Raw genomic sequence first — 27492 nt, forward strand, 5'->3', positions numbered from 1 at the left:
ACCCTGTGGGGTCAGCTGAGCCATCTCCCAAGAAAGGCGGGGGAGCTGGCCTGTACCTCCAGGCTGTCTCTCTTCTTGGCGGAGGACTTAATTCATGTGCATGGAAAGTCACCTTCCCTGGTGTGGCCTCCAGCCCCACCACCCACCCTGCCTTTGTGCTGATGGTCCGAGCTGAGCCAGTTCTTGGGGAGAAGCACCTTTCTGTCTCACCAACCAGCGAGGCAAGCTGGGGCTCCCTGAGAGTCTCTTTCCCACTAGGCCATGGGCAATGAGCTGCCAGCCCCAGGTTCAAGTCCCGCTCTGCCGCCTGAGCATCTAACAGTGTGGAGCAGAGTGGGCCGCCCCGCCCGGGCGCTCCCTTCCCACTTCCTGGCCTGGGAGCTGTAGCCGGCTTGTGGCTCCCTTGGTTGAGCTGAGCTGAGATTCTCACAGATAAGGAAACAGCAGCCCAGAGAGGACTGTACGTTTGCCCCAGGTTTCCCCGGGGTGCTGGGCCCCAGCTGTGGACCCCCAGAGTCTGCTGAGGGTTCCCGTCAAGGGAGCACCCCCCACCCCCCCCCCCACCCACTCCGAGATGAGACCGAACTCCACCTTCTCCTGCTGCCTGCCAACCCCCAGGCCTCCGGCCCCCTGCCCGCCCCCACACCCCCCGGGGTCTGTGCCCGCAGGGTCCTCCCGCCCCCTACCCCCCGCCCTGCCCTCACCTCTCTCCTCCTCCCTCCCGCCTTCTCCCCCGGCTTTCTTGTTGTGCGTCGGGTTGTGTGTGCGCGTGTGTGCGTGTGAGACCTTGGAGAGCTCTGTCTCCAGTCCTCGTCCGTGTGTCCATCCCCACCCCCCACAGCACAGGTGCATGTCGGTGCTCCCCTGCAGAAAACACTCCCAAAGCCGCCGCCCACCTCTGGGCTGCCCAGAATGCCCAGGTCTTGGGCTCGCTTTGATGGCCGGGGGCGGCAGGGTGGGAGGTGCCTGGGCTGATGAGGAGTCCGGAGCCGGGCTGGAGCCGCGGCACCCCCCTCGCTGGCGCGGCGGCGTGGGGGGTGGCGGGGGGCGGCGCTGGCCCAGGCCAAGGCTCTGACTCGCGCCCTGTTTTCTGCACGCCAGATGAGAGCTCCGAGGAGGAGGATGAGGACGATGAGCTGGAGGAGGACGAGGCTGCCGGTGGCTATAGGCTGGGCTCCCGGGAGCGGGCCCTGTCGCCAGGCCTGGAGGAGAGCGGGCTGGGCCTGCTGGCGCGTTTTGCAGCCAGCGCCCTGCCCAGCCCCACTGTGGGGCCGTCCCTGTCCGTGGTGCAGCTGGAGGCCAAGCAGAAGGCCCGCAAGAAGGAGGAGCGCCAGAGTCTGATAGGTGAGTCCTGGTGGTGGGCTGCGGGGCGGCGGGTCCCACTGCCCGGCCTTCAGGTGGGGCTCAAGAGAAGGACAGGAACTCTGCCTCTGGGGCCGGGCCTGGGCGGACGGCCCCAGTGATGGGGCCAACCCCCCCCACCCCCGCCCCAGCCTGCCACTCCCTGGGGAGGGGTCTCCAGAGCTGTGCTGTGACCTTCACTGTTGATGCTTCCAGCAAACAGGACCTCAGGTGCCCAGTGTCAGGCAGCTCTGGGGTCTGCAGAGGCCTCGGATACACACCCTGGGGGCTGTGGAAGCCCACAGGAGGCCCCTGACCCAGCCCGGGGGTAAGGGAGACCACTACAGGTTGGTAACACGTAGGCTGAGCCAGGAGAGAAAAATGGGAGTTGGCTAAGGTGATGGAGGAGAAATGGAGGTGTATCTGAAAGGAACAGGCCTCACAAAGGTCTGGAAGAAGGGGAAGCTCTTTATACTCAGGGCAGTTAGGAGGGGTGGTTTATTCGGTGAGATGCATTGGCCCAGACAGGGCAGATTTCATTGGCCTGGGGTTGCAGCCCAGTGGAGGTCATTAGTGGTGGTGCCCAGGTGCCGGCTTACTGTCCCGCTGCCCGCGTGGGCAGACAGAGGCAGCAGGCACCAACACTCGGACCGGAGGCCCCGCTGTGTCCTGGCCCTGCGTCCCTCCTCTTTCTGCGTCTCCAGTCGTATCTCTGTCTTCTTGGGACGGACAGACACCTTGGGACTGTCTCCTGGACCGAGCTCACCTTCACCAGGGGTTGATGTTTGAAACCAAGATGGCTCCACATGTGTTTGGGCTGTGAGCTCCCCTTGCCCTTTTCTGAGCCTTGGAGGTACACGTGAGGCCCTCCTGGCAGGGGCTGGGGCATGGGAAATGGGCCCTGCTTGCTACCCTGCCACCCTGACCCCCAGCCTCCCCTAGCTGCCCCGACTTCATGCAACCCAGAGCCCATTCCCAGTGGCCCGCACCACCTCCCGGGACCACGTCTTTTCAGGGCTGGACAACCCAGTGCTTTCTGTGCCGAGAAACGTCCCACTGTCAAGACGGACCGCAGTTTGTTTCTTCATTCACCTGCTCAAGGGCTTCGAAGGACATCTGGGTGGCATCCTAGTTCTGGTGGTTTTCACTGAAGCTTCTCTAGACTTCTGTGTGCAGGTTTTTGTCTGGACATGTTTTCAGCTCCTTTGGGTAAATACCAAGGAGTGCGATCACTGGATTATATGCATATCTTAAGATCACGCTTAGTTTTTTAAGAAACTGCCAGACTGTCTTTCAAAGTTAACTGTACGGTTTTGCAATCCCGCCAGCAGTGAATGCGAGTTCCTGCTGCTCAGCATCCTCACCAGTGTTTGGTGTTAGTGTTTTGGATTCTGGACATTCTCATTGTTTTAATTTGCATTTTTCCTACTGATATGCTGTGGAGCATCTTTTCATATGCTTATTATTTGCTATCTGCATATCTTCTTTGGTAAAGTGTCTTTTAAGGTTTTTGTCCTATTCTTAAATTGGGTTATTTAATTTAAATCTTAATACTGAGTTTTAAGGGTTCCTTTTGTATTTCAGATAACAGTCAGATGTGTCTTTTGCAAATATTTTCTCCTAAATCTCATCTTTTCATTCTCTTGACAGTGCCTTTCACAAAGCAGAAAATTTTAATTTTACTGAAGTCCAGCTTATCAGTGCTTTTTTTTTTTTTTTTTAATGGATTGTGTCTTTGGTTTTGTATCTAAAAATTTACTGCCATACCAAAGGTCATCTAGATTTTCTCCTACATCATCGTCTAGAAATCTTGTATTTTTGCAGTTTAAGTTTAGGCCTGTGGTCCACCATGAATTAATTTTTGTGAAGGGCGTGAGGTCTGCGTCCAGGTTCTGTTTTTTCCGCATGTGGATGTCCACTGGCTCCAGCACCATCTATTGAAAAGATTCTCTCTTTTCCATTGTCTCGCCTTTCCTCCTTGGTCAAGTGTCGTCTGACGGTTCTCATGGTAGTCTGTTTCTGGGTTCTCTATGCCGTCCCATTGACCTGTTTGTTCTTTTGCCAATATCTCCCTGTCTTGATTACTCCAGCTTTACAGTCAGTCTTGAAATGAGCTACCTTCAGTCTTCTGACTTTGTTCTTATCTTTAAATATTGAGTTGGCTGTTCTGGGTCTTTTGCCTCAATATACAAACTTTAGAATTGATATCTACAAAATAACTTGCTGCTATTTTTATTGGGTTTATTAACATTGAATCCATAGATCAATTTGGAAAGAAATGACACCTTGACAGTATCAGTTCTTCCTGTCCCTGACAATGGAATATCTTCTTTGATTTCTTTTATCAGATTTTTTTTTTTTATAGTTTTCCTCATATGTATCTTTTACATATTTTGTTAAATTTAACTTACTTCATTTTTGGGATTGTTAATGTAAGTAATACCATGTTTTAAATTTCAGATTACCACTTGTTCATTGCTGGTATATAGGAAAGATTCTTATTTACTGTACCACCAGGGAAGTCCTTTTGAATGCTATTATAAATGGAATTCTGTTCACTTTTGGAGTGTTTGCTGCTAACGTATAGAAATGCAACTGCTTTTGTAAATTGATCTTATATCTTGCATCCTTGCTAAACTCATTTGTTCTAATAATTTTTTTAAAGTAGATTCCTTAGGATTTTCTATATATAAGATCATCTCATCTACAAATAGAGGTAGTTATGTTTCCCTTTCCAATGTATATTCCCATTATTTTCCTTGCCTAATTGCTCTGGCTAGGATCTTGCGTGCAATGCTGAGCAGCAGTGGTGAGAAGAGATATCTTTGTTTTTTTTTCCTGTCCTCCCTGCCCCATAGATATCTTTGTGAGAAAGCATTCATACTTTTTCCATTAAATATGATGTTGTTTAGTTGCTCAGTCACGTCCAACTCTTTACGACCCCATAGACTGTAGCCTGCCAGGCTCCTCTGTCCACGGAATTTCCCAAACAAGAATACTGGAGTGGGTTCCCACTTCCTTCTCCAGGGTATCTTGCTGACCCAGGATCTCTTCCTTGAACCCAAGTCCCCTGCTTGGCAGGTGGGTTCTTTACCACTGAGCCACCTGGGAAGCCCACAGATAATGTTAACAGTGGTTTTTTCATTTGTCAGGTTAAGGAAGTTTCCTCCTGTTTCTCGTTTGTTGAGTGATTTTATCACAAAAGGGTACTAGATTTTGTTGCTTTTTCTGTCTGTTGATGTGTTGTTCATGTGGTTTTTATGTTTTATCCTGTTAATGTGGTATATTATATTGGTTTTGTAAAGAGTCAAACCAACCTTGCATTCCTGGCCTATGTCTCACTTGGTCATGGTGTATAATCTTTTCTGTATGTTTCTGCATTGTGTTTACATTTGCTTATAATTATGTCTTCTTGATGGATTGATCATTTTATCATTGCAAAATGTCCTTTTTTGTTTCTCAATTTTTGTCTTAAAACCTATTTTGTCTGATAATAGTAGAGACATACCTCAGAGATAACGTGGGTTTAATTCCAGACAAACACAATGTTGCATTTAGCCAATATTGCAGTAAAGTGAGCCACACAAATGTTTTGGTTTCCCAATACATATAAAAGTTATGTTTATACTATATTGTAGTTGTAAGGATGCAATAGTATTCTGTCTTAAGGAAAAAAGCACATGCCTCAGTTAAAAAATATTTTATTGCTAAAAATCGACAACCATCACCTAAGCCTTCAGTGAGTTGTAGTAGTAACATCAAAGATCACTGATGACAGATACAACCACGTGTAATAATATAATGATAATGAAGAAAGTTGAAATCTTGTGAGAATTACCAAAATGTGACACAGAGGCATAGAGGGAGCAAACGCTGTTGGAAGAGTATTGCCCACAGACTGGCTCGACGCAGGGTTGCCACAGATCTCGAGTCGGTAAAAAGGGGCAGTTTCCGCAGAGCACCTAAGTGGTGCATGTCTGTACAGCCGCTGCAGCTCGACTTTGGTTATTATTTGTATCATATGTCTTTTTTTTTTTTAATCCCTTGACTTTCAGCCTATTTGTGTCTTATTCTTTTCTCTACTATTTGTTGTCTGTTTTCTTGGCCTATTTCTTTGTTCCTTTCTTCCTCCTCTCTGCCTGTTTTTGGGGGAAGGAAGCATTTCACTGGACACTGGCTGGGAATCCAGGATGGGGGTTCTGTTCCCTGCTCCGGCCTGTCCGGCAGTGAGGCTGCGGCAAGATGCTTCCGTCTCTGTGGGCCTCGTGCTTGTCCCCACCGCAGGGCCCTGACGGAGACCGCGTCCTCTGTTCCAGGCACTGCTTGTGCTGCCCCGCTGGGCTCGTAACTGTTTGTCTTCCTACCCGATCTTACCATGAGCCAAGAGGCTCCAACCTCCGCCCTTGCAGGCGAGTGTCCACTCCTGGTCACCGCCCTGCCCTGCGCCGGCTCTCTGTGCAGCGCACCTGCAGTGTTCTGTGTGCGTCCAGGATTTCAGGTCCTTTCTGCAAGGACCTCCTCAGGTGGGATCTCATTCCCTCATACCCAGAAGCAGAGCTCACAGGCCGAGAGTGTCTTATGGCCTGCACCCTAATCAGCCCTGAAAGCCCCAGCTGCCTCTCCTGCAGCAGGAAGTCTGTTAACAAAAGAGGAATTAATAGGATCCTTATTCTTTGCAAGTGGTTCCTTCCCCTGGAGTGTGGCCCCTCCCCTGGCCCTGCCCTTGCCACTGAGGCTGCATCTGTTGGGGTGATGGGTCTCAGCCTCCCGCAGGAGCCTTTGTGGCCAGGCTGCTGGCTGCCCAAGGGTCAGTAGGCCCTGAGGTTCAGCCCTGGTTTGTAGGCTGACCCAGGGCAAGTCCTTCTCTGGGGTGGTCAGCCCCCTACTGTCACAGACATCTCGTCCCTGGGGTCTGCCTGGAGGAGGCAGGCCCTCTTCATTCCCCTGATGGGGGGAGAAGCACCACTCATCCCCATTTAGAGTCTTTTCTTGGCCACCAGCTCTGGGCCAAGCGCTGCATTGTACAATGCTGGGGCCTCTGGGAGAAGGTGGGGATCTACTTCTGGGGGGGCGGAGCCCGCCAAGATAGACAAACACAGACGGGACCTCTGCAGTGTGCCGTGTACCTGTGGTGAGGAGGGGTGGCCCAAGGACTCCCCAGGGCGTGGAGTGGGTCTTCTCAGAAAGGAGGCTGCAGTAGTCCAGGTGGAGGGCAGGGAGAGATGGTGCTCTGGGCAGAGGGGCCAGAAGGAGCGAAGACCCAGGGGCTTCAAAGGACAGATGACAGCGGATGTTCGGGAGCGGTTGTGCGTTCAAGGAACCCAGGAGCTGGGGCTGCCCTGCGGCAAAGGGAGGCGGCCCCCTGGCTGTGGGGAGGGGCCGGGCCCCAGATCTGTGTGGGTTCTGGGGAGTCCTGTCCTCTTGAAAGGGGAGTGGGTGTCTAGGACCCTCCAAGTGGGAAGTGGCACCAGGGCGCAGAGGCGAGGCCCTGCTGGGGCTCGGGGATTTTGGGTGGACTTTCCCGCCCGCCTCCCTTGGAGCTGCTGCCCATGCAGGTGTGGGCCCTCCACGGCTCACCCTCGCAGGGCTCCGGGATTCCTAAGGGGGCCCAGGAAGAGCCGGGAAGCTCACACATGCCCGGGCAGGAGACTCCACATTCCCAGACGGTGCTTCAGGCGCGAAGGGTCCGGAGCAGAGTCTGGGCAGCCTGGGGGGACTTGGGATGGGAGTGGGCCACAGTCCTCCTGACCTTAGGCCTCAGGCTCCTCCCTGGAAGCGGCGGAAGCCTCCCCGGGTGGCCCGGTCCCTGCAGCAGGGATGGGCTGGCCAGGGTGGGAAGTGGGGGCCGCAGAGCACCCCGTCCACAGCGCCCCCCTCACCTGCGTGCAGGCACGGAGTTCGAGTACACCGACTCGGAGAGCGAGGTCAAGGTGCGGAAGCGGTCACCCGCCGGGCTGCTGCGGTCCAAGAAGGGGCTGGGGGAGCCAGGTCCGGCCCTGGCCGCGCCCAGTACGCGGGCCCCCGGCCCCAGCAGCCCCGACAAGGCCAAGCTGGCGGCCGAGAAGGGGCGCAAGGCCCGCAAGTCGCGGGGCCCCAAGGAGCCGGGCCTGGAGGCGGGGCCCGAGGCCAGCGACGACGACCTGTGGACGCGGCGGCGCAGTGAGCGGATCTTCCTGCACGACGCCTCGGCGCCCCCCGCACCCAGCAGCGCCGCGCCCGCTGCCACCAAACCCGGCCGCTGTGCCAAGGCCGGCCTGCCCAGCCCGCGCAAGGACACCGGCCGTGCCAAGGACAGAAAGGACCCCAGGAAGGTAGGCCCGGGGCGGGGCCCCCCGGACCTCAGGGCCCAGCGAGGTGCTCAGACGCGCGGGGTGGCCGGGACCCCGGGGGACAGCGTGCTGCTGAGACGCAGGTACCCACCGAGACCTCCGTGGGTGGTGGGCACTCCTCTGGGTGCCCCTCGATGGGCGTCTTTGATGAGGGCACCCAGCAGCCGGGCCAGAAGTGCCTGGTGTGCAGCGGTGGGCTCAGGCGGTGCCCCAAGGCCTCTGTGGGAACTGGCGCGCCCTCCGCGGCAGTGACTGCTGTCGGTGACAGAGGCTTGCCCGGAAGGAAAGCCTCATTCTTGAGCAGGTAGTGACAAGAGAGATGGGAATTTTTTCCCCCTGTCTGAGGGAACACCTGCTTTGTGAGAACTCTGTACTGATGAGGCCTGCTGCCCTTCCCGCTTCGGGTGGCTGCCTGCATACCTCACCGCCAGCTCACAACGCTGGTCTCTGGCTCACGCCCCTTTGCCCCGTGTCCCCCACACCACAATGTCATTCTTGAGAAAGCCACCCAAAGGGACGGGACTCGGCGTCGGCTGGTAGTGAGGAAGGGGCTGCATTTGAGTGGCATCGGCAGGGACCCCTTGTTCATGACCCCTCACGGCCAAAGCCACCTCGGGCTTTTCTGGTCCCTGGAGAGAAGGTGCTGGAATAATACATAATGATGGTGACCATACCGAGGGATCCACATGGGGGCCAGGCATGTCCTAATCGCTCCGCCACGTATGCTGCATGTACTGGGGGAGGGATGCTCATGTCCTCTGCTGAAACATGTCTGACTCCAACTCCCCCGCGCTGGCGCAGACCCCACAGGTGGAGACCCCACCCCACCCCACCCCCGAGGCCGGGCCCACATCCCAGGTGGTCACCTGTGCTCTTTGCCCAACTGGCTGTAATCAAGGATTTTCATGACCCCTCCCACCACCCCCGGGTCGATAATTCCCTAGAATGACAACTCGGGAAGACACTTGATTTACTGGTCCAGTTTATCGTGAAGGATGCAGCCCGGGGACAGCCAGGTGGAGGACACGCGTGGGGCACGGTGTGTGTGAAGGGGCACCGAGCCCTGTGCCCCCTCCTCGGTCTGTGGACCAGCCCTGTGGCGCTCGGAGCCCCAGTGCTGAGGGGTTCTCGTGGCTACTCCGTCCGGAGGCATGATGGAGAGCAGTCACTCAGGCTCCATCCAGCCCCTTGCTCCTCTTCCAAGAGCGGGGATGAGGCAGCAAGGTTTCAGCTTGGGTCGTGGCTGGTCTTTCTGCGGACCAGGCCTCATCCTGAGATGCTCCTGTGACCCCGGAAATGCCAGGGCGCGTAGAAGCGCTGTATCAGGAACACAGCAAGGAGTGGGAAGAGACCAAGTACATACTGCTTTTGACATCACAGTTGAGTCCTTACAAGGCCATGTAAGGCGGGTTTTACAAGCCATGTATGGAAGTCTTACAAACTGCACCTCACAGGTAGCCCTGGAACCTTCCCAGTTAGCCTAGCGGCTAATGATCGTCAGAGCTGAGCTTAGAACACTGGAGGTCTAGTGCCCGAGCCCTTAACCGCAGGGCCTGCAGCCTCTCTGAGCCTTTCCCAAAAAGGCAGCTTCCGTTAGGAGAGGACCAGGGGCTCACCTGATCCCAGCCTTCTGACGATACAGTCAGAGATGGAACGGAACAGATTAACTGTCTAAGACGTCAGACACAAAGGAAATCGCTCTAGGGCCAAACAGAGTTCACAGTTTTGTGAGATGCACTTTTGTATCCTGCTTTTTGGAGTTAGATCTTGTGCATTCCCATATGCCATGAACTTTTTAGTTTATTTTTCTTTCATTTTCTTTAAACTCACTAAGTGACGGAATAGTATCCCACCATCTGGCCATCCCGTGGTTTTCAGTATCTCCTGCCAACAGCCATGCTGGCCATCGGTGATTTGGTTGATGATGGTGTTTTGCCATGGTAATCATCCCAGCAATGGACATCTTTGCTCTGGCTACAGAACTTGGCACCTTTGGAGGTCTTTTCTTTTTTTAAAAGAAGAAATGTTTCTTAGAAATGGGCTTTCTGGTTAGTGGGAAAGAAAGAGTTACCAGTTTTATCTTATTATAACAGTAATTGGATGATAAAGAAAAGGAAGAAAATTAAATTCCACTCAGTGATAACTTTTTTTTTTTCTTTTTGCTGTTGAGTTCCCTTTCCTCCTGAGTGTGCAACTGCAAAGACATGCCCCATAAGACAAGCTGTCTATTTAATAATAGAAGTCAGGTGGAAGAGGAGATATAACCACATGAAAAACTGTCCGTTCACTCCCAAGATGCCTTTTGATTTCAGAAATGGGAACAGGATTACAAGACGCATCAGAAATAAGAAAATAGAGTGTGTGTGTGTGCACGCGCGTGTGTGTGCCAAGTTGCTTCAGTATATATAAACTTGTATATATGTATATAAACCTATATATATGTCTCCCCCCAAATAGAGGTTAAAACGAACGCATTTATCCTTGTAACATTCCCCACTTTGTTCCTTTTAACCCTGTTGGCTTTGAATCCCACTCGTCTCTTGTGGAAGCTGGGACTTCTGCTGCTGTCTCGGTATCATTTGCCCAGTCTTCTTTTTTTCTCTGTCTTAATTTCTGTCTCCCCTGGCCCGTGACTTGGTCATTGGTATCCGGCGCGCCACTTCTGAAATGCACACAGTGACCCCCACCCTTGCCTCCCGTCCCCTCTGCGGCCTGAGCCCGCTTCCTGCCCCGAGTGTCATCATGTGTTGCCCATGCTGTCACCTCTTCCTTGGAACAGAGCCTTTGGCCCCTGGGATCGAAGCTTGTAACTGTATCTACCGACACGCCAGGTTGCTTTACATCGGGGTTGTTCCCACTCCTTTGCTCTGATAAGTGGAGCCTTGCACAGTCCCCGTGCACTGGCCCACTTTCCATGCCCCCAGTGGAGGGAGCATCCCAGATCCACGCTGGGGGCTTTGAGCTGGGTGTCCCCCACTGCTGGGGTGAGAGGAAGGTAGCCGCTGGTCCCCAGAAGCTCCCAGGGCAGTGCGGGCACGGTTCTGCACGCTCCTTCCAGGAATGTGTCTGCCTCACTGAGCGAGGCTGTCGTTATTCTTGGCGTCATTCAGCAGAGGGAAGAACAGGCGGGCAGTCAGATGAATTTCAGGTCTCCACGTCAAGGCACCTTGGGCAGCTGGTCACAATAAAAAGGGAGGCTTCTCCTCTGTGTCTGCCAGATACACTTGGCAGAGGATGGGGGGAGGAAGGTGGCAGAGGATGGGGGGAGGAAGGTTGCACAGTGGAATTTTCGGTAAATTCCTGTCTGTGTTTAAAACAAGAAAGTACCGTGTATGCACAAATGTGTTTGCTTAGCCTGTGGGTTTACATGGTTGTGTGTGCTTGCGGAAAGTTCTGGAAAGGACACGCCACGCCGTTATTCCCTCTAGTTACCTCTGCGGTTGGTGGGATCGTTGGAGAGGAACTCAGTTATATGCATGTCGATATTCTTTTTTTTTTATATAACAAGTAATATATAGTGGTAATAAAGCAAGATTGAAACCAGAAATGCTTGCCGGGGGTGGGAGGGCGAATGTGGGGCCTGGGCCCGTGCTGCCCTCTGACGGCCGCTCTCTGGCTTCATCCCCAGAAGAAGAAGGGCAAGGAGGCCGGGTCTGGAGCCTCGCTGCCCCCGCCCCGTGTTCCCGCCCTGCCTGCCGAGGCCCGGGCCCCTCACACCAGCTCCCCGGCCTCCGCCAAGAGAAGCAAGGCCAAGGCCAAGGGCAAGGAGGTGAAGAAGGAGGTGAGGTTCCCCGGAGGCCCAGGCACGGCGGAGTTGCTTTGCTTGGTTGACAGATGGGGGCGACCCTGCATGGCCCCACCCCCACCCCAAGATCCGTGTGCGGCTGGAAGTGCTCCCTCGGCCCGCTTTGTCCTCCCTCTGGCGCCCAGGTGGGATCTGGCTGCTCCCTGCGCCACGCTGCATGGCAGCCTGACGGTGACCCTGGGCTTCCGGCCGGGCCTCAGCCGTCGGTCTCTCCTGCTGTCTTCTCAGAACCGGGGCAAGGGGGGAGCCGTGAGCAAGCTGATGGAGAGCATGGCCGCTGAGGAGGACTTCGAGCCCAACCAGGACTCGAGCTTCTCCGAGGACGAGCACCTGCCCCGCGGCGGGGCGGCGGAGCGGCCGCCGACCCCAGGTGAGCCCCTGCCGTGCCGCGTGGGCCCCGGCCTGCAGTGTGGGGGTGCCGGGGGCTTCCCGGAGGCGGCTGCCAGCGGGGCCCGAGCGGGCCAGGCCGGGCTCGCACAGAGAGGGGGCAGGGTGGCTGGGGAGACAGCGTGTGCAGAAGCCCCGCGGTTAGACGGGAGCACGGTGCCTGAGGTGAGCTGCAGAAGGCCGCGTGAGTCTGGGCTGCTCAGTCAGGGCGGGAGAGCAGCTTTGGACTGGGGGCAGGCAGGGCAGACCCCCCTGTCTCGAGGGCCTCGGTGGGGGCTTGGACTTCTTCCTGAACAGTAAGAGGGAGGTCAGCGTGGTCAGCTTGATCTCACGGTGCGCTCTTTGGCCGCGGTGTAGACAGGGAACTGGAGGGCTGGGGCAGGGGTGGGGGCCAGGAGGTTGAGTTAGGAGGCTGCTGGGGGATCTGGGTGAGCAGCGGTGGGGGTGGACCGCGGAGTGGGTCCAGGGACGGTGGGACCCCTGTGCGGGGAGCCAGGGGCATGTGGGTGGGATGGAGCATACGGGGGCTATGTGAGCAGATGGCGGGGAGGCAAGGCATGTGGACAGGTTTTGGCAGGTGGGGACAGCTGTCAGCGAGGTAGGTCACAGGGAGCCTTGGTGGCTGGGGTTTGGGGTGCCTGGAGGGCATCCCAGGAGGTGACATCCCAGGGAGGTGACCTCCCAGGGAGATGACTTGGATCTGGGGGTCTGTAGTTTGAGATTAAAGAGTGTGAATTGGTGGGGGGAATGCAGCGAGAAGAGCCGGGCCAGCCCTGCGAGGCTTTGTCACCTGCTGGGGAGCGTATCTGTCAGCTGTTGCTGTGTAAGGACCAGGCACGCAGACTCAGTGATGGGTTGGGATGGGCTGTCAGCAGGACGGTGGGGTGGCCTCAGCTGGGCTGACTCGCGTGTTAATGGGGTGTCTAGCGGCCCACTGACAGCAGACACAGGTCTGCCCCACCTGGCCCGCCGGGCTGGCCAGGGCTTGTTCTCTCACGGCCCTGCTGCCAGAGGCTCGAGAGGGACCGGAAGGCCTCTGGAGGGAGCCTCCCTTCAGATTCAAGTGCTTCTCCCTCATCCACTGGCTAAAGCAGCTCACATGGCCATGCCCAAGGTCAAGAGGTGGGAAGCCCATTGCACCCACTGTGGGGCTGTGGCAGGGATGTGGGTGCAGGCAGGGACCGAGCCCTGAGCCCGTCGCTCCGTCCATCCCAGCCAGCGATCTGGGTTTCTCTGAGTGAGGTGACGGCAGTGAGGGGCTGGGTCCAGGGCCCTACAGAGAAGAAGACTGGGTCCAGGAGGCTGAAGCAGTGTGTGTGGGCCTGGAGGAGAATGGAGGGGAAAGGGAGCGGCAGCCTCGGGCTGGGGCCTGGTCAGAGCAGGGAGCCCAGCCGTGGGGGTGTTGCCGCCAGAACAGACAGCCTTCCTGGTCGGGAAGGCTGGGGACTGCCATTGAGGGGCAGCAGTGGGGTCTGATGGCCCGGAGCCTCCGGCTGAGGCTCAGCGAGCGCTGGTCCTTGCATGGGCGTCACCTGGGTCCCCACCTGCCTGGGATCTTAGCGGACACTGGGAGGGGGCCTGTGCGCGCGGGCACACTGCAGAGAGGGGTGATGGGGTGGCCAGGTGGGCCTGGGGGGGCCTCGAGGCCGCACCCTGCTCCAGCCCCGCCTCACCGCCCGCCCGCAGCCCCTCGCTCCTGCATCATCGACAAGGACGAGCTGAAGGACGGCCTGCGTGTGCTCATCCCCATGGACGATAAGCTGCTGTACGCGGGGCATGTGCAGACCCTCCACTCGCCAGACATGTGAGTGGGGACGGGCTGCCCTGTGCAGAGCCTCAGACCCCCGCCCAGAGCCTTGCTGGGCCGCTGTGGGCGCCTTGCCTCACCTCTCTGAGCTGTGGCTTCCCCGCTCCCCCACCATAGGATGGGGGCTCGGGCAAGCTCAGAGGAAGCACACTCTGTGAGCGGGCCGGGGGCAGAGCGGACTCCCAGGTGGCCCCCAGGTGGACAGGGCTCAGTGGGAGGGAGCAGGCGAGGCTGTGCTGGCCTTCCCTGCGTCTGTGACCCTGCCTGGTCATGTTGAGGAGATGGGCCCAGAGTGGGGGCCCCAAGCTTGTGCAGCAAGTCAGCAACCCCTTGGCTTGCACACCCCATCCTGGTGGCCTGGGAGGTGGAGCTGGTGTGGACTGTGCGGGGTCCCCGGGGGGCCTCTCGTCACCCCACCGTCACCCCGGCTTTGCAGATACCGAGTGGTGGTGGAGGGTGAACGTGGGAACCGGCCTCACATCTACTGTCTGGAGCAGCTGCTGCAAGAGGCGGTGAGGGTGGGGGTGGGGCGGGGCGGGGCGGGGCGGGGGCGGGGCCGGCCTGGCGCTCACTCCTCCCCTCCCCAGATCATCGACGTGAGGCCGGCCTCCACGCGCTACTTGCCGCAAGGGACCAGGATCGCGGCCTACTGGAGCCAGCAGTACCGCTGCCTGTACCCCGGTACCGTGGTCCGAGGTGAGAGCTGCTCCCCAGGCCCTCCCAGCACCCCCTTTCCCAGTGTGTCAGCATGGATCCGTTTGGTTCCTGAAGGCCAGCTCAGATGGACTTAAGCACGTGGTTGGAACCAGGACTGTTTCCTGGTGGCATCAGGACTCAGGGTTCCCGTGTCCGTCAGCTCTCAGCTGTGCTGGCCTCACTCCCCACTCCCGAGGACTCTCTCTCACCTTCTGAACAGACCCTGTCTTCATGGAATGCCCCGCTTTCCCATCTGAGTCCCAGGATGGAGTTGCACTGAACTGGCCTGGGTCACCTGGGTTACGGGTCTTATGCTCGTCCTTGCTAATGAGTGAGGCAGCTTCCTGGTTTTGCCTGTGGACTGGAAGAGACGGGAAGGTGGCTTCCCTAGGAGAGCGGACCTTGTGAGCAAAATAAGAGATTGGCAGCTGGGCAGACAAAGGGTAACAGTAGCCCAGAAGCCGTGGGTGTGGATGCAGGCAGACAGAACGAGCAGGTGGGCAGGTGGTGGACACAGCTAGTGCAGAACCAATGCATCTGTGAGCCAGGAGTCTGGGCATGTGTTACAGCCCCAAGTCAAACCTGGGGGCCAAGGGAGTCCACCTGTCGGCCACCTAAGTCACCCGTGTGCCCAGGAGATGGGGGCAGGGCACTGGGCTGGAGTCCCCTGACGAAAGGAGCCGTGCCTCCCCATCCAGCTCTCCTGGGGCTCCAGCCTCCTGAGCCCCGGGGGCTGGCGGCTTTCCAGGCCTGCCTCGCAGGCGTCACTTCTGGGACCTGCCCTTGCAGCCCTGCTGAGAATTCCACCTCACCTGTGCTGCATCTCGTGTCTGTCTCTTCCTGTCTCTTTCCCTCCTGTGGCAGAGGACCTTCTCACGGCTTCTGGAGAGAAAGGGTCCATGGGAGGGAAACTCCTCAAGTACACACGCGTCCGAGTCTCCTTATTCTCTCCTGGTCTTTAGAGATAGTTGATCTGGGTATAAATTCTACATTGGAAATCACCTTCCATTGCTTTTTCTGAAGTCAGCATTCTGTTTTTATTTGGGTTCTGATGTTGGAGGTATCCTACACCAGGGTTATTCCCGAATCGTCATAGGAGACTTGGCACCATCCCCTTATTCCCAGATCTGGAATCATGTGGTCTCTGTCTCTTTCTCCCCTCTGTGTCTCTGTCTGTATCTCTGTCCCTTCCTCTTTGTCTCTCTCTGTGTCTCTCTCTCTGTCTCTGTCTCTTCCTGCCTGTCTCTGTCTCTATTCCTCTCTGTCTCTTTTTGTCTCTCTCTGTCTCTGTCTCTTTCTCTCCTCTGTGTCTCTGTCCCTTCCTCTGTGTCTCTCTCTCTGTGTCTCTCTGTCTCTCTGTCTCTGTGTCTCTATTCCTCTCTGTCTCTTTTTGTCTCTCTCTGTCTCTCTGTGTGTGTTTTGTTGGGTATCTGGGGGAAGGGCGGTTTGGTTTGAAAGTAGATTTCCAATCCCTGGAGATTTTTCTCATGTCTCTTCCTGGAGAGCCTCCTCCCTCATTCGCCCTCTCTCCCTGGGTCTCACACTTGTCTGGTGGCCCTCTGCTGCTGTCTTTTGCCCATTATCATCTTTATCTTTTTGTTCTACTTTCTGGCAGATTTCCTCACCCCTGCTTTCTGGTCCTTCTATTCTGTTAACACTTTTGATGTGTCTGCTATTGTTTATAAAATTCCTAAAAGTTCTTTCTTATTCTTTGATTTTTTCTTTTTTCAGTGATCTCTTTTTGTTCCGTGGATTCCTCTTTTCCCTGAGGACATACTGTTTCCATTTTAGGTTTCTTAAGCTCTGTTTCCTTCTGCAGCCCCCCTCCCCTCTTTCTGCGGGCTCCTGTCTGTACCTCTCTGTCCTTCTGCTCTCTTCTGCTGGAGGCTGTTCTTTCATCACTGGCGATGCTCAGCAAGGGGACTGGAAGCTGTGTGTGGGCAGGGCCTGACAGCGGGGGGTGCCAACTACCAGCGCTGGCGGCTCCTCTCCCACCAGCCTGCCTGTGGCACCATCCTTCGGGCCCGGGGCTCCGAGTCCGGCACCTAGGAGTGGGGCTGGGGGTCGCCATCCAGGGTTTGGACTTCACTGTCGCCCTGGTTGGTGTGGTGCCCACCACCCTCCTCTGCTGTGCCCAGTGTCCTGGCATAAAGCTCGCCACTGCCGTGTGACCCCCAGTCTGCCCAGTCTGCCCGCACACCTGCAGGGGTGTGCGGCGCTCAGGAGAGGGGACCCCGGGGCTCCCCTTTGAAAGCTGGCTTCCTTCCCTGTGGCACAGTGGGCCTAGCCCAGAGGGGTCCCGCTCGTCCACTCGGGTGTCGTCTTCCGAGAGGCCCGCGTTGTTGCAGCCGCCATCCTGCGGCCTGCTCCCTCTGCTGTGTGGTCCCACGCTCGTTGTTGTCACTCTGGGGAGGGCCCTGGATGGGTGGACATGCCTGCCTGGACCTGGGGAGCCCACAGTTCTGGGCCTGCCTGGCGCAAAGCCCACGTCCTGCTCCACCGCCCACCTGCCCTCATGCGTCCTGGGCCTGGGGCTGCTCGCTGGCTGATGTCTGCTCCCTCTGCCCCTCGTCTGCCAGGGGGCCCAGGCCACGGGCCTCCCCTGACCCCGCCCTCCTCCAACAGGCTTGCTGGGTCTGGAGGATGATGGGGACCTCATCACCGTGGAGTTCGACGATGGGGACACTGGGAGGATCCCCCTCTCGCACATCCGCCTCCTGCCACCCGACTATAAGATCCAGTGTGAGTGGTGGTCTGGGACCCTCCTGCCCTTTGACCAGTAGGAAACCCGGGCTTTGGAGGGGAGATGCCTCATCCCGGCTCCCTCGACTAGTCAGAGTTAGGACCGGGACACTGACCCAGAACTGCCAGGGCTCCAGGGCTCCAGGGTGAATCCTCCGGAAGGGCCACTAAAACCACAGTCAGCCCCGCCCTGCTCGTTTGTTCGAGGACGCCCCACTGCACGCAGGTGCAGACCCCTGAGCTGCGTCCCCGCAGACGGGCCTCCTGCCCGACCATGCAGCTGGTCCGGGCCCCGCCGCTCACGACCGGTGACGCGCCCGCAGCGGTCGGGGGTGGAGGCCGGGCCTAAGCCGCCCTCTGTGCTGCCCCGCAGGTGCAGAGCCATCCCCGGCGCTCCTGGTGCCCAGCGCTAAGCGCCGCAGCCGGAAGACCAGCAAAGACGCCGGGGAGAGCAAGGATGGGGCCACGCCAGGGTCTGAGGAGCCCGGCGCCAAGGCGCGGGGTCGCGGGCGGAAACCCAGCACCAAAGCCAAGAGCGGTATGTTTTGGGGGCCAGCCCGCCAGGACTTGGGGCCTGCCGCACTCTTTGGGTGTCTGCACAGAGACCCCCCCACCCGCCTGTGCAGAAATGCTGACAGGAAGCAGGCTCAGGGCACTCGTGGGTCTCTCAGAGGCAGAGCTGAGGTCCAGGAAAGCGTGTCCTTCCCGAATCCAGTGCAGGGTGCCCGGGGCAGCGCCACCTTGCCGCCAGCACGTGGGAACAGCGGGGTGTGAGAGCCGCTCGTCCCGAAGCCCCGAGAGGCCCCCCCAGCCCTGACTCACGGGGCTCCCCCTCCTGTCTTGCAGACAGAGCTGCCGTCCTGGAGGAGGGGGGCTCAACAGATGACGTCCCCGGTACCCCACTGGCCCTGGAGCCCATCAGCACCCCAGGTTCCAAGAAGAGCCCCCCGGAACCCGTGGACAAGCGGGCCAAGACCCCCAAGGCTCGCCCGGCACCCCCACAGCCCAGCCCAGCACCGTCCACCTTTGCCAGCTGCCCGGCTCCCGAGCCCTTTGGGGAGCTGCCGGCCCCTGCGGCAGCCTTGGCGCCCACCCCCCTTGTCACCGTGCCCATCACCATACCCGCCACCCGCCCCAAGCCCAAGAAGGCCCGGGCTGCCGAGGAGTCGGCCAGCAAGGGTGCCCGGAGGCCGGGGGAGGAGGCTGAGCTGCTGGTCAAGCTGGACCATGAGGGCGTGACGTCTCCCAAGAGCAAGAAGGCCAAGGAGGCCCTGCTTCTGCGGGAGGAGCCCAAGGGCCTGCTTGGCCTGGGCGGCTACGCGCCAGCAGCCGGGAGCCCCGAGCCCAAGGCTGCCCGGCCTAAGGCCGCGGACGGTGACCTGGCCCAGGAGCCCGCGGTCGGGCTCGCGTTCGAGGACTCGGGGACTGCCAAGAGCCCGGACAAGGGCCAGGCCGAGCAGGACGGGGCGGAGGAGTCGGAGAGCAGCAGCGGCAGCGGCAGCAGCAGCAGCGACAGCGGCAGCAGCAGCAGCAGCTCCGAGACGGAGGGCGAGGAGGACGGCCAGGGCGGCGGGCGGAACTGCAGCGCCTCCAGCTCCAGGGCCTCCTCCTCGTCCTCCTCGTCCTCCTCGTCCTCCTCCTCCTCCTCCTCTTCGTCCTCCTCCTCCTCGTCCTCCTCCTCGTCCTCGTCCTCCTCCTCCTCGTCCTCCTCGTCCTCCTCCTCGTCCTCCTCGTCCTCGTCCTCCTCCTCCTCTTCCTCCTCCTCCTCCTCCACCACAGACGACTCCTCCTGCAGCTCGGACGACGAGGCCGCCCCCGCCCCTGCCGCCGGCCCCTCCGCCCCGCCGGCCCTCCCCAGCAAGGCGCCCAAGCAGGCGGGCAAGGCCCGCTCCTCGGCCCACTCCCCCGGCAAGAAGGCGCCGGCGCCCGCGGCCCAGGCCCCCCCGCCACAGCCCACGCCGCCTCTGCCACCCAAGGCCCAGGCCGGGGCCAAGAGCCGGCCCAAGAAGAGGGAGGGTGTCCACCTCCCCACCACCAAGGAGCTGGCCAAGCGGCAGCGCCTGCCCTCCGTGGAGAACCGGCCCAAGATCGCCGCCTTCCTGCCCGCCCGGCAGCTCTGGAAGTGGTTCGGCAAGCCCACCCAGGTAGGTGGGGCGGGGGGTCGTCTTTCTCTGTCGTCCCAGCAGCCCCATGGCGGAGGGTTGGGTCACGGCCGTGGAGTCCATGTGACTCCCAAGTCCTGCCCGTCCTGGAGCAGCGCTGCCCCCTGGTCCCGGGGACCTAGACCCACCCTCGGAGGCACCTGGTTGACCCACACAGTCCTGTGGCAGGCCTGCAGTGACCGTGCGGCTGGTCTCAAAACCACGTGGCCTGAGTTTATTTGTCTTTACTTCATTTTCGGGCTGGCCAGGTTAGCAGTCGTAGCAGAGGCACTTCTTTCCCTCTTTGCAGGTCGAAGTCTAGGGCTGAGTCTCCTGGGCCTGGCTGGGTCCCTGCCCGCCCTGAGCTAGTCAGGGTGGCCCAGAAGGCCCAGCGTTCTGACTGACTGGGTCTGAGGCACATGGCCGCCCCTGTAGTGGGTGGGGGTCGGTTCTGCAGGACCCTTCCTGGCCCATCCTGCACCTTATGTACACACAGACATACTTGGACACGCACAGGCACACACCTGCATAGACATGCACATACGTGAAGCTTCTGTATGTAGAAGGGGAACAGCCCAGAGGCCACCAGTCCGCCCCGTGCCCCTGGGCAGGAAGAGCCGGGCTCCTGGTCCATGGGTACAACCGGTCAGGTCAGGTTTGCCCACAGCATCTGCTGCCCTGAGCCAGGGTCCTCTGAGGCCACGGGGGAGCCAGGCGCCCTGCTGGGTGTGGGCCTCTGTAATGCTGGTGCTGCCAGGCAGGCAGGCTTTAGGGGTTTGGTTCTCTGGTGATGTATGCAGACTAGCTTGGGGGTTTCTGTCTTGGCAGCAGCTTTTAGGGCTAGCCACTGTGCTACCCAGGGGCGGTTGGATCCCCTGGGGTGAGGCAGACAGCTCTACCTGGCCCCAGTCTGAACCCCCAGAGGCTGTTTAGGGTAGGGTGGGGGATCCCCCTCTGTCAGACAAGGGGGCGTCCTCCCCACTCCCACAGCTCGTGCTCTCCTTCCAGCGTCCCTGCCTTTGACTCGTCACCTGGGGTTGTCTGGGGCAGAAGATCTGCTGCTTGACCCTGCAGGGCGTGAGCTATCTGACTTTCACTCACCCCAGATTGCGGGCTCCAGGCTGAAAGCGCCTCTCTTGGCAAGGCCACTACTCAAGACAGCGAACCAGGGTGTATGGATTCTTGTAGGGTCTTTGCTGGTGAGCCACACGCGGACATTCCTGACCAGGCCCACCGCTGATCCTGACAGACACTTTATCCAGGGATATATCAAGTAGCGGTGGTTTCTGAGCCAAGGACAGGCCCACCCTCACTGCCCTGTCCCCAGGGCGGTGGCCAGCTCCTTATCTTAGCATCTGCTCTCTGCACATCCCAGCGTCACTGTTACTGAGTGCACTTAACTGCTGCAGGGGTCAGAGCACGGGGCCACACTCTTACTAGAAAAGTGTGGTTTTCAGCTTCAGGTCCAGCTGGATCCAGCAGCCCAAAGGCTGTCTTCAGATCCCTCTCAGGCCTGTGCTCCCAGCTTCCATTTCTCCTTTCTCTCTGTCCTGCCCTCCTCTTCGCAATAGGCAGCCCCATAGTTTTCAGCTGACCTGCTAACTCAGAAGTGACAGTGGGAAGGAAGGATCTTTTTTCAGGGTTCCAGCTAAAGTAGGTGGAGCCTCCTTTGGCTTAGGAGCACACACCTGAACCAATCACAGTGGCCAGAAGGAGGATGGGCTGTTTGGATTGGCCAGATCAGGTCCCGTGTTGGCCACAGGGGCGGGGTCAGCCCCACTGGGCACCCCATGGATCAAGGGGGCATCTCTTTGAGTCTGAGGAAGGTAGCCATGGAGGCCTGAAAACAAACCTGCTGTCAAAGATGAGCTGGCTTAGAGGTCTTAGCCATCCATCTCATCTTGAATCAGTTTGTACCATGCCTTGAGCTGAAAATAATTTGAGCAGTTTACAGAACAGGTAAGAAAGTCTGTCATGGACTTCCCTCCTTGTCCAGTGGTTAGGATTCCCTGCTTCCACTGCAGGGGCACAGGTTCGATCCCTGGTTGAGGAACAAAGATCCTACTTGCTGTGATGTGGCCAAACAAAAACGTCTCACCAGAGACTCAGTGAATTAAAAATAGAAAAGGGCCAGGGGGGTAAGGTAGGAAGCTTGCAGGTATTTCTTGTTTATACAAAAACAAACAAACAAACAAACAAACAAAAAAACCCAACCCTTTGGCGCCGCCTAGTGGCCAATCCGAGAAGGGAGGGGCGGGTTTTAGGAGTCGGTTTGGAGGGAAGGCGCGCGGGCTCCACTGGAGCGCAGAGCAGAGCTGCGCGGGCCTGGCTTCTGGGCAGCGTTGGCCTGGGGGCAGTGACTGGTCCCGGGGCTGCCTGGGACAGAGTTTGGGCTCCGATGGGTGGTCTGTTTCCTCCTTGGAGCCTGCACTCCGGTCTCTCCCAGCGCCAGCCGAGGCGGGAGCACTGAGAGGGCGTCAGGGAGTGTGTGTTGCAAGAATTAAGAGAAATCCAGCCCCGCCTGGGCCTGGGAGCCACGAGCCCAGGGCTGGATCCTGTCGGCCAAGCTCTGACCTCAGCCAGTGGCTTCCGTGGGGTCATGTAGGGGGCAGTCAGCCTTGCCTGGGGGTTGACACTGCCCAGGCCCCCCTCCCTGGCCCCTGGTAGGGCCAGCTGGTGCTGAGACTGCTCCGGGTGACGTGTGTAGATTGAGGCTGCCGGGAGAGGGATGGGCTCTGGGTGTGTTGAGTGGAATCTGTGTCCTGTGGAGCGGAGATCACGGGGCGAGGCGGCCTCCTCACCCCTGTCTGGAAGTTGGGGGCCAGCAGGGGCCGGCCCTGCCTCAGGGGCTGGCGTCAGAACCCCAGCAGTGGGTGTAGCTGCAGCGCGGTGGCTCCTGCAGGGGGGCGTCCCCGGGCCCCCCCACCTGCATCGTCGCCCACGTGGCTCTCAGCGCGGCGCCTTAGTTCATGTGAAGTCCCTGTTCTGCGGCGGGGATGAGCGGGGGCTCCGGATCGGGAGCGCCTGCAGAACCCGGGGCCTGGGGTGGGGGTGGCGCACCCGCCCTGACCACCCCCCCCCCCCCCCCCCCCCCCCCCCCCCCCCCCCCCCCCCCCCCCCCCCCCCGCCCACAGCGCCGTGGCATGAAGGGCAAGGCCCGCAAGCTCTTCTACAAGGCCATCGTGCGCGGCAAGGAGATGATCCGCATCGGGGACTGCGCCGTCTTCCTGTCGGCCGGCCGCCCCAACCTGCCCTACATCGGCCGCATCCAGAGCATGTGGGAGTCCTGGGGCAGCAACATGGTGGTCCGCGTCAAGTGGTTCTACCACCCCGAGGAGACCAGCCCGGGCAAGCGCCTCCACGAGGGCCAGGTGGGCCGGCTGCCCCGCTCCGGGGGCTGGGGTAGGGGCCAGGGGTCAGGCAAGGCGGGGCCCAGGCTCACAGCAGCCCCTCGTCTGCGCACACAGCCCTGGGACCAGAAGGCCGGCCGCAGCCTCCCTGCCTCCCTGCGGGCCTCCAGCCAGAGGAAGGACTTCATGGAGGTAGGAGCGCGGGGGTGGGGCCTCTTGTGACCCCGCCCACTCCATCTCCCGACCCTGCATCTCTGATTGCTGTCTCCCGGTCTCTGTCACCCTTGCTGTCTTCTCCCTCGGTCTCTGGGTGCATCTGTCCCTCCCTCGGTGTCTCAGTCTCTGTATCTGTCTGTCTCTGGGGCTCTCTCTCCGCCTCAGCCTGGATCCCTGTCCCAAGGGCTCTCTCTGGGTTGCTGGCCGCCTTCGTCCTCCTCCCCCCGTGTTTCTTGGGTTCCCTCCGGGGCTCCCCTGCGGCCCCTGATGCCACCGTGTGCCCGCAGCGCGCCCTGTACCAGTCCTCGCACGTGGACGAGAACGACGTGCAGACGGTGTCGCACAAGTGCCTGGTGGTGGGCCTGGAACAGTACGAGCAGATGGTCAAGACCAAGAAGTACCAGGACAGCGAGGGCCTGTACTACCTGGCGGGCACCTACGAGCCCACCACGGGCATGATCTTCTCCACCGACGGCGTGCCCGTGCTCTGCTGAGCTGGCGGCCCGCCCACCCCACTGCCAGGGCTCGGCGGCCACGTGTGCGGGTCGTGTGCATGCAGGTGTGCCCGTGGACGCCGCAGCGAGGCAGTGTGTACATGTGTGTGCCCGTATGCATGCACGTGCGTGCTCACATGTGCACCCGTCCAGACCCCCTCCCCTCTGAGCGATCAGGGTATGGCTCTGCCGGCCCCTCGGGGCCCTCCAGCACCTTGTAAGCACTTGGCCAGGCCAGGCTCCGGGACCCTCAGGCCGACGCCAGCTGGGGATTTGGTGGGAGGGGGTGTCTGAGCAACCAAACTCATGCTTGCTCGGAGGTTCCCGCCGCTGGTGGGCCCTCCTGGTGCCCAGCCCCCTCAGCACAGCGCCCACCCTGAGCCTCCCGCCGTGGGGCCAGGGTGGCCTCCTGCCCCTAGCCTCACTGACCCGGCCGCGCCTGCACGGGCGCCTGCCTGGGGTCCAGCCTCCACCCTCCACCCTCTCAGGATGGCCTGGACTTGGGGAGCAGAGCCAGGCAGGGGGGTGGTCCAGCAGCATTGGCCAGGCGCCAGGGGGAGGGGGCTACATGCCCTGAGGCCCCGGGGAGGGCCCACCCGCCGGTCCAGACCCTCACACTACAGACAACCCCATGGTGCTGAAATCTCGTCCCCATGACCGCAGGGAGGCGGCAGTTCTTAGCCTGTACAGTTTTATTGTACCAAGAGACTCTCCCCTGTATCATACGCCTTTAAATGGAGTCAACTTTTTAATTATATATATAAAGATAAATATATATAAATATATATAAATATAAACTTTTTAAAACTGTGAAAAAATAGCTACGAAATTATAAAAAAAAAAGCGAACACATTCTGACGTGCAGAATATTATTTTTTATTTCCTGTTAGATTGTGAGTGTCTAGCACCCCGCTTCACGGGCCCCGCTCCTGTCCCAAGCACACCCCCCGCCCACCCCGCGGCCCAGGTGTACTGTACTTGCCCCCACGATGGAGAAGGACCTAGGGAGAGCAGAGGCTGAGCGGGGAGACAGCCCGCTCAGCCCACGAGAGCACTTAGCAGCCCCCCGCGCCTTCCAGGGGACGGGAGGCCTCGTCCAGACAATCTTAAGGGAAGGAAAAGCCAGACTTCGGTTTTGTTTTTTGGGGGAATTGTTGTTTTCCTTTTTTTTTTTAAGTTTCTTTTGGAATTTTGTTTGTTGGCGAATTCTGTGTGATCTTTTTCATAAAAAGAAAAAAGAAAAAAAAGAAAAAAGAAAAAGCTATAATTGGAAAAGTACGGTTGTCTGGCGTGGTTCATTTCGGGGGCCGGGGCGCGCTTGGCGTTGGGACGCAGCTCTGGAGGGAGGCTGACACTTCCGGGAGGAGACGAATCAGCCAGTCTACAGGAAACAGGAAGCTCCTTAGCCCCACCGACGCTGTCGGTGCTGACGGTGGTCGGCAGACACGGTCAGTGGCTACCGGGCGGGGGCTGGCCTATGTCTGTCAGTGCAGAGAGTTCCCCCGGCCAGGCTGGAGTGCGCCAGGATGGCAGAGCGTAAGGACCTGTGAGCACACCACAGTCACAGCTCTGCGGAACAGTCCTCAGTGAAAAGGACCAGGACCTACCAGCAAGATCTGCAACTGAAGACATAAAGAAGGAACCCCAGTGAGACAGGCGGGAGGGGCGGACTTGCAATGCAGTCCACTCCACACCCCCGGGGGGTGACCATACTCTGGAGAAGAAGGACATCACAGAGAATGCCTCCTGCAGGAGTAAGCCTCAGCCGCACACCAGGCCCCCCTGCTCGGGGTCCTACACGGGCGAGACACGCCCCCTAGCATCTGGCTTTTAAGGCCAGCAAGGCTTAATTTTGGGAGTTCCACAGGACTAGAGGGAAAAACCACCCTTAAAGGGCACACACGGAATCTCTTGTGCTCCAGGACCCGGGGGCGAAAGCCATGCCTTGATGGGAGCTTGGCCGGGTCTCCCAGGTCTTGGGGGAGGTCTCCTGGAGAGGCAGGGGCGGGCAGCTATGGTTCACCCTGGGGACAGAGACGCGGGCAGCAGCCAGTCTTGAGCCCTCCAACGACGTGGATGCTGGCGCTGCCCAGCCGTGGGGCACCCCCTCCAAGAGCTGGTCCTACCCAACAGCCTGCAGGCCTCAGTGCTAGGACACCGCCTCCCGAACAACAACTGGGTGGGGGACGCAGCCCCACCCACGGGCACACCCAGAGGCAGCCTGTAGACCCGAGGCCAGCAGAGAGCCCAGCTCCGGGGTGCCAGCCCCTGGCCCTGATCTCCAGGACGGCGGCTGCAACCTCGGGCCAGCCTCGCCCACCAGGGGGCGCACACCACACATGCAGCAATTCCACTCCAGGACATAGAAAACTATAGAATTGAAAAAGACATGTGCACGCCTGTGTTCACGGCAGCACTATTCACAACAGCCAAGACATGGAAATATTAACCTAAATGTCCATCGACAGATGAATGAATAACGATGTGGCCCATATATGCAATGGGATGCTGCTCAAGGGTAAAAAAATGAAATAACGCCATTTGTAACCAGAGAGTGTTATACTGTGTGAACTCAGGAAGACAAGTACCGTATGATATCACTGACATATGCAATCTGAAATATGACACAAATGAAACAAACATCACAGAGAACAGATTGATGGTTGCCAAGCGGGCAGGGACGGAGTGGCAGGTTGGGGTTGGCAGATGTGAGCTTTTATATAGAGAATGGATAAGTGTAACAAGGTCCTGGACAGCACAGGTGACGTCACTGTTCTATGATTATAACGGAAAGAATGTCAAAAGACATTAACTGCTTTGCTGTACCGCAGAAATTAACACACTGCAAGTCAACTATACATCAATAGAAATGTTAAAACTGAAAAAAAGCACCCAAAATCTGTAGTACACACACAAAGAGAAAAAGGAATACAAACATTAAAAAGTCATCACAAGAGAAAAAAAAAAAAGGTTAAAAAAGAGACCTATAAAATGCAACTCCAAGCAATTAACAAGAGGGTTATAAGAAAATACATGTTGATCATTACCTTAGGGGCTTCCCCGGTGGCCCAATGGTTAAGGAGCCGCCTTGCAATTCAAGGGACGCAGGTTCGATCTCTGGCCGGGGAACTAGATCCCACATGCCTCGAGGCAACTAAGCCCACGTTTCGCAACTAAGAAGCCCGTGCTTGCAAGAAGAAACCTGCGCCCTGCAACTGGAAAAAGTCCACGCGCGGCAACGGAGACCCTGAACCGCAAGAACGACCCCGCGCAGTCAAAGAAAAAAGCTAACAAAAACCTATGGAGCTGAGTGCTCCCAGCTGCATCCACTCTGGAAGGGATAACGAGGGTGCTGACGCTCTGCGGGGCCCTGAGTCGGCGCGAGATGGAGAAGCCGCACCCTTGCCGGTTCGGGTCCGGGGGAGGCTGGGCCGGGGTCTTGGCGCTGCCCCGCCCCGCCCCCCGGCAGTGCGTAGCTCAGGCCGGACCCCACCGGCACCAGCCCAGCGCCCCAGAGCACCGGGCGTGCATGGGACACGGATGGCTTTGGTGTCTGAGTGAGGTGTGTGGAGGGCACGGTGTGCGGATGGCGAAGGCAGCGAGCTCAGCGTCTGCAGAGCCGGAGACGGGCTCCTCCTTCCGGGACGGTCCTCGGGTTTTAGAGAAACTGAGTCACGGACTGGTGCGCGCTCCCCCCTCCTCCTCCCCTCCCCGGAGCCCCGAGGAGCGGCCCGTGTGGCATCGCCCCGCGCGGTTTCGGCACGGTCCCCGCCTCCCCAACCCTCCTCCCATGCGCCCACAGCAGACTAGACCGACCCGGTTCTCGGGGAGACAGACACAGAACGGCGGAGGAATCTGCTCTAATCAGTCTGTCAGCGACAGAGACCTGACCCCAGAAGGCCCCCCCGCCCGGCTTCCTCGCTCTGACCCTGGACGACAGGGCCGAGCTGCCGCCCCTTCTCCTCCCCCTTTCCAGTGGGCGCCCTGAGGCCAAAGGGCACCAAGCCGCCCTTGAAAGCCCACAGGCATCCTGTCCGCGCCCCTCCACAGGGATCCTCCTGAGCCCGCACGTGCGCGGGGGGAAGCCCCGTCCCAGCTGGCAGCGGGTCTTGCCCCACCAGGACCCCTCCTCCCACCCCTGCGGGCAGAGACAGCGCGGCACAGACGCGACTTGGAGGCGGAGG

General features: G+C 58.9%; 1 protein-coding gene across 5 annotated transcripts in view; it reads left to right on the forward strand.

Moving 5' to 3' along the window:
- The window catches only part of TNRC18 (trinucleotide repeat containing 18), a 78913-nt gene extending 55464 nt beyond the window's left edge, over positions 1 to 23449 (forward strand). For all 5 annotated transcript variants that reach the window (XM_043455884.1, XM_043455886.1, XM_043455885.1 and 2 more), the window contains 13 exons: positions 1102 to 1344; positions 7231 to 7652; positions 11299 to 11451; positions 11704 to 11845; positions 13549 to 13666; positions 14106 to 14181; positions 14257 to 14365; positions 16991 to 17107; positions 17481 to 17645; positions 17954 to 19251; positions 22383 to 22619; positions 22716 to 22790; positions 23102 to 23449. In XM_043455884.1, coding sequence (XP_043311819.1) covers positions 1102 to 1344; positions 7231 to 7652; positions 11299 to 11451; positions 11704 to 11845; positions 13549 to 13666; positions 14106 to 14181; positions 14257 to 14365; positions 16991 to 17107; positions 17481 to 17645; positions 17954 to 19251; positions 22383 to 22619; positions 22716 to 22790; positions 23102 to 23308 — 3362 coding nt within the window. In that variant the 3' untranslated portion in view covers positions 23309 to 23449. The remainder of the gene's footprint in view (positions 1 to 1101; positions 1345 to 7230; positions 7653 to 11298; positions 11452 to 11703; positions 11846 to 13548; positions 13667 to 14105; positions 14182 to 14256; positions 14366 to 16990; positions 17108 to 17480; positions 17646 to 17953; positions 19252 to 22382; positions 22620 to 22715; positions 22791 to 23101) is intronic.
- Positions 23450 to 27492: the final 4043 nt, after the last annotated feature.

This window comes from Cervus canadensis, chromosome 32 (assembly GCF_019320065.1).
Source record: "Cervus canadensis isolate Bull #8, Minnesota chromosome 32, ASM1932006v1, whole genome shotgun sequence".
Taxonomy (NCBI): Eukaryota; Metazoa; Chordata; class Mammalia; order Artiodactyla; family Cervidae; genus Cervus; species Cervus canadensis.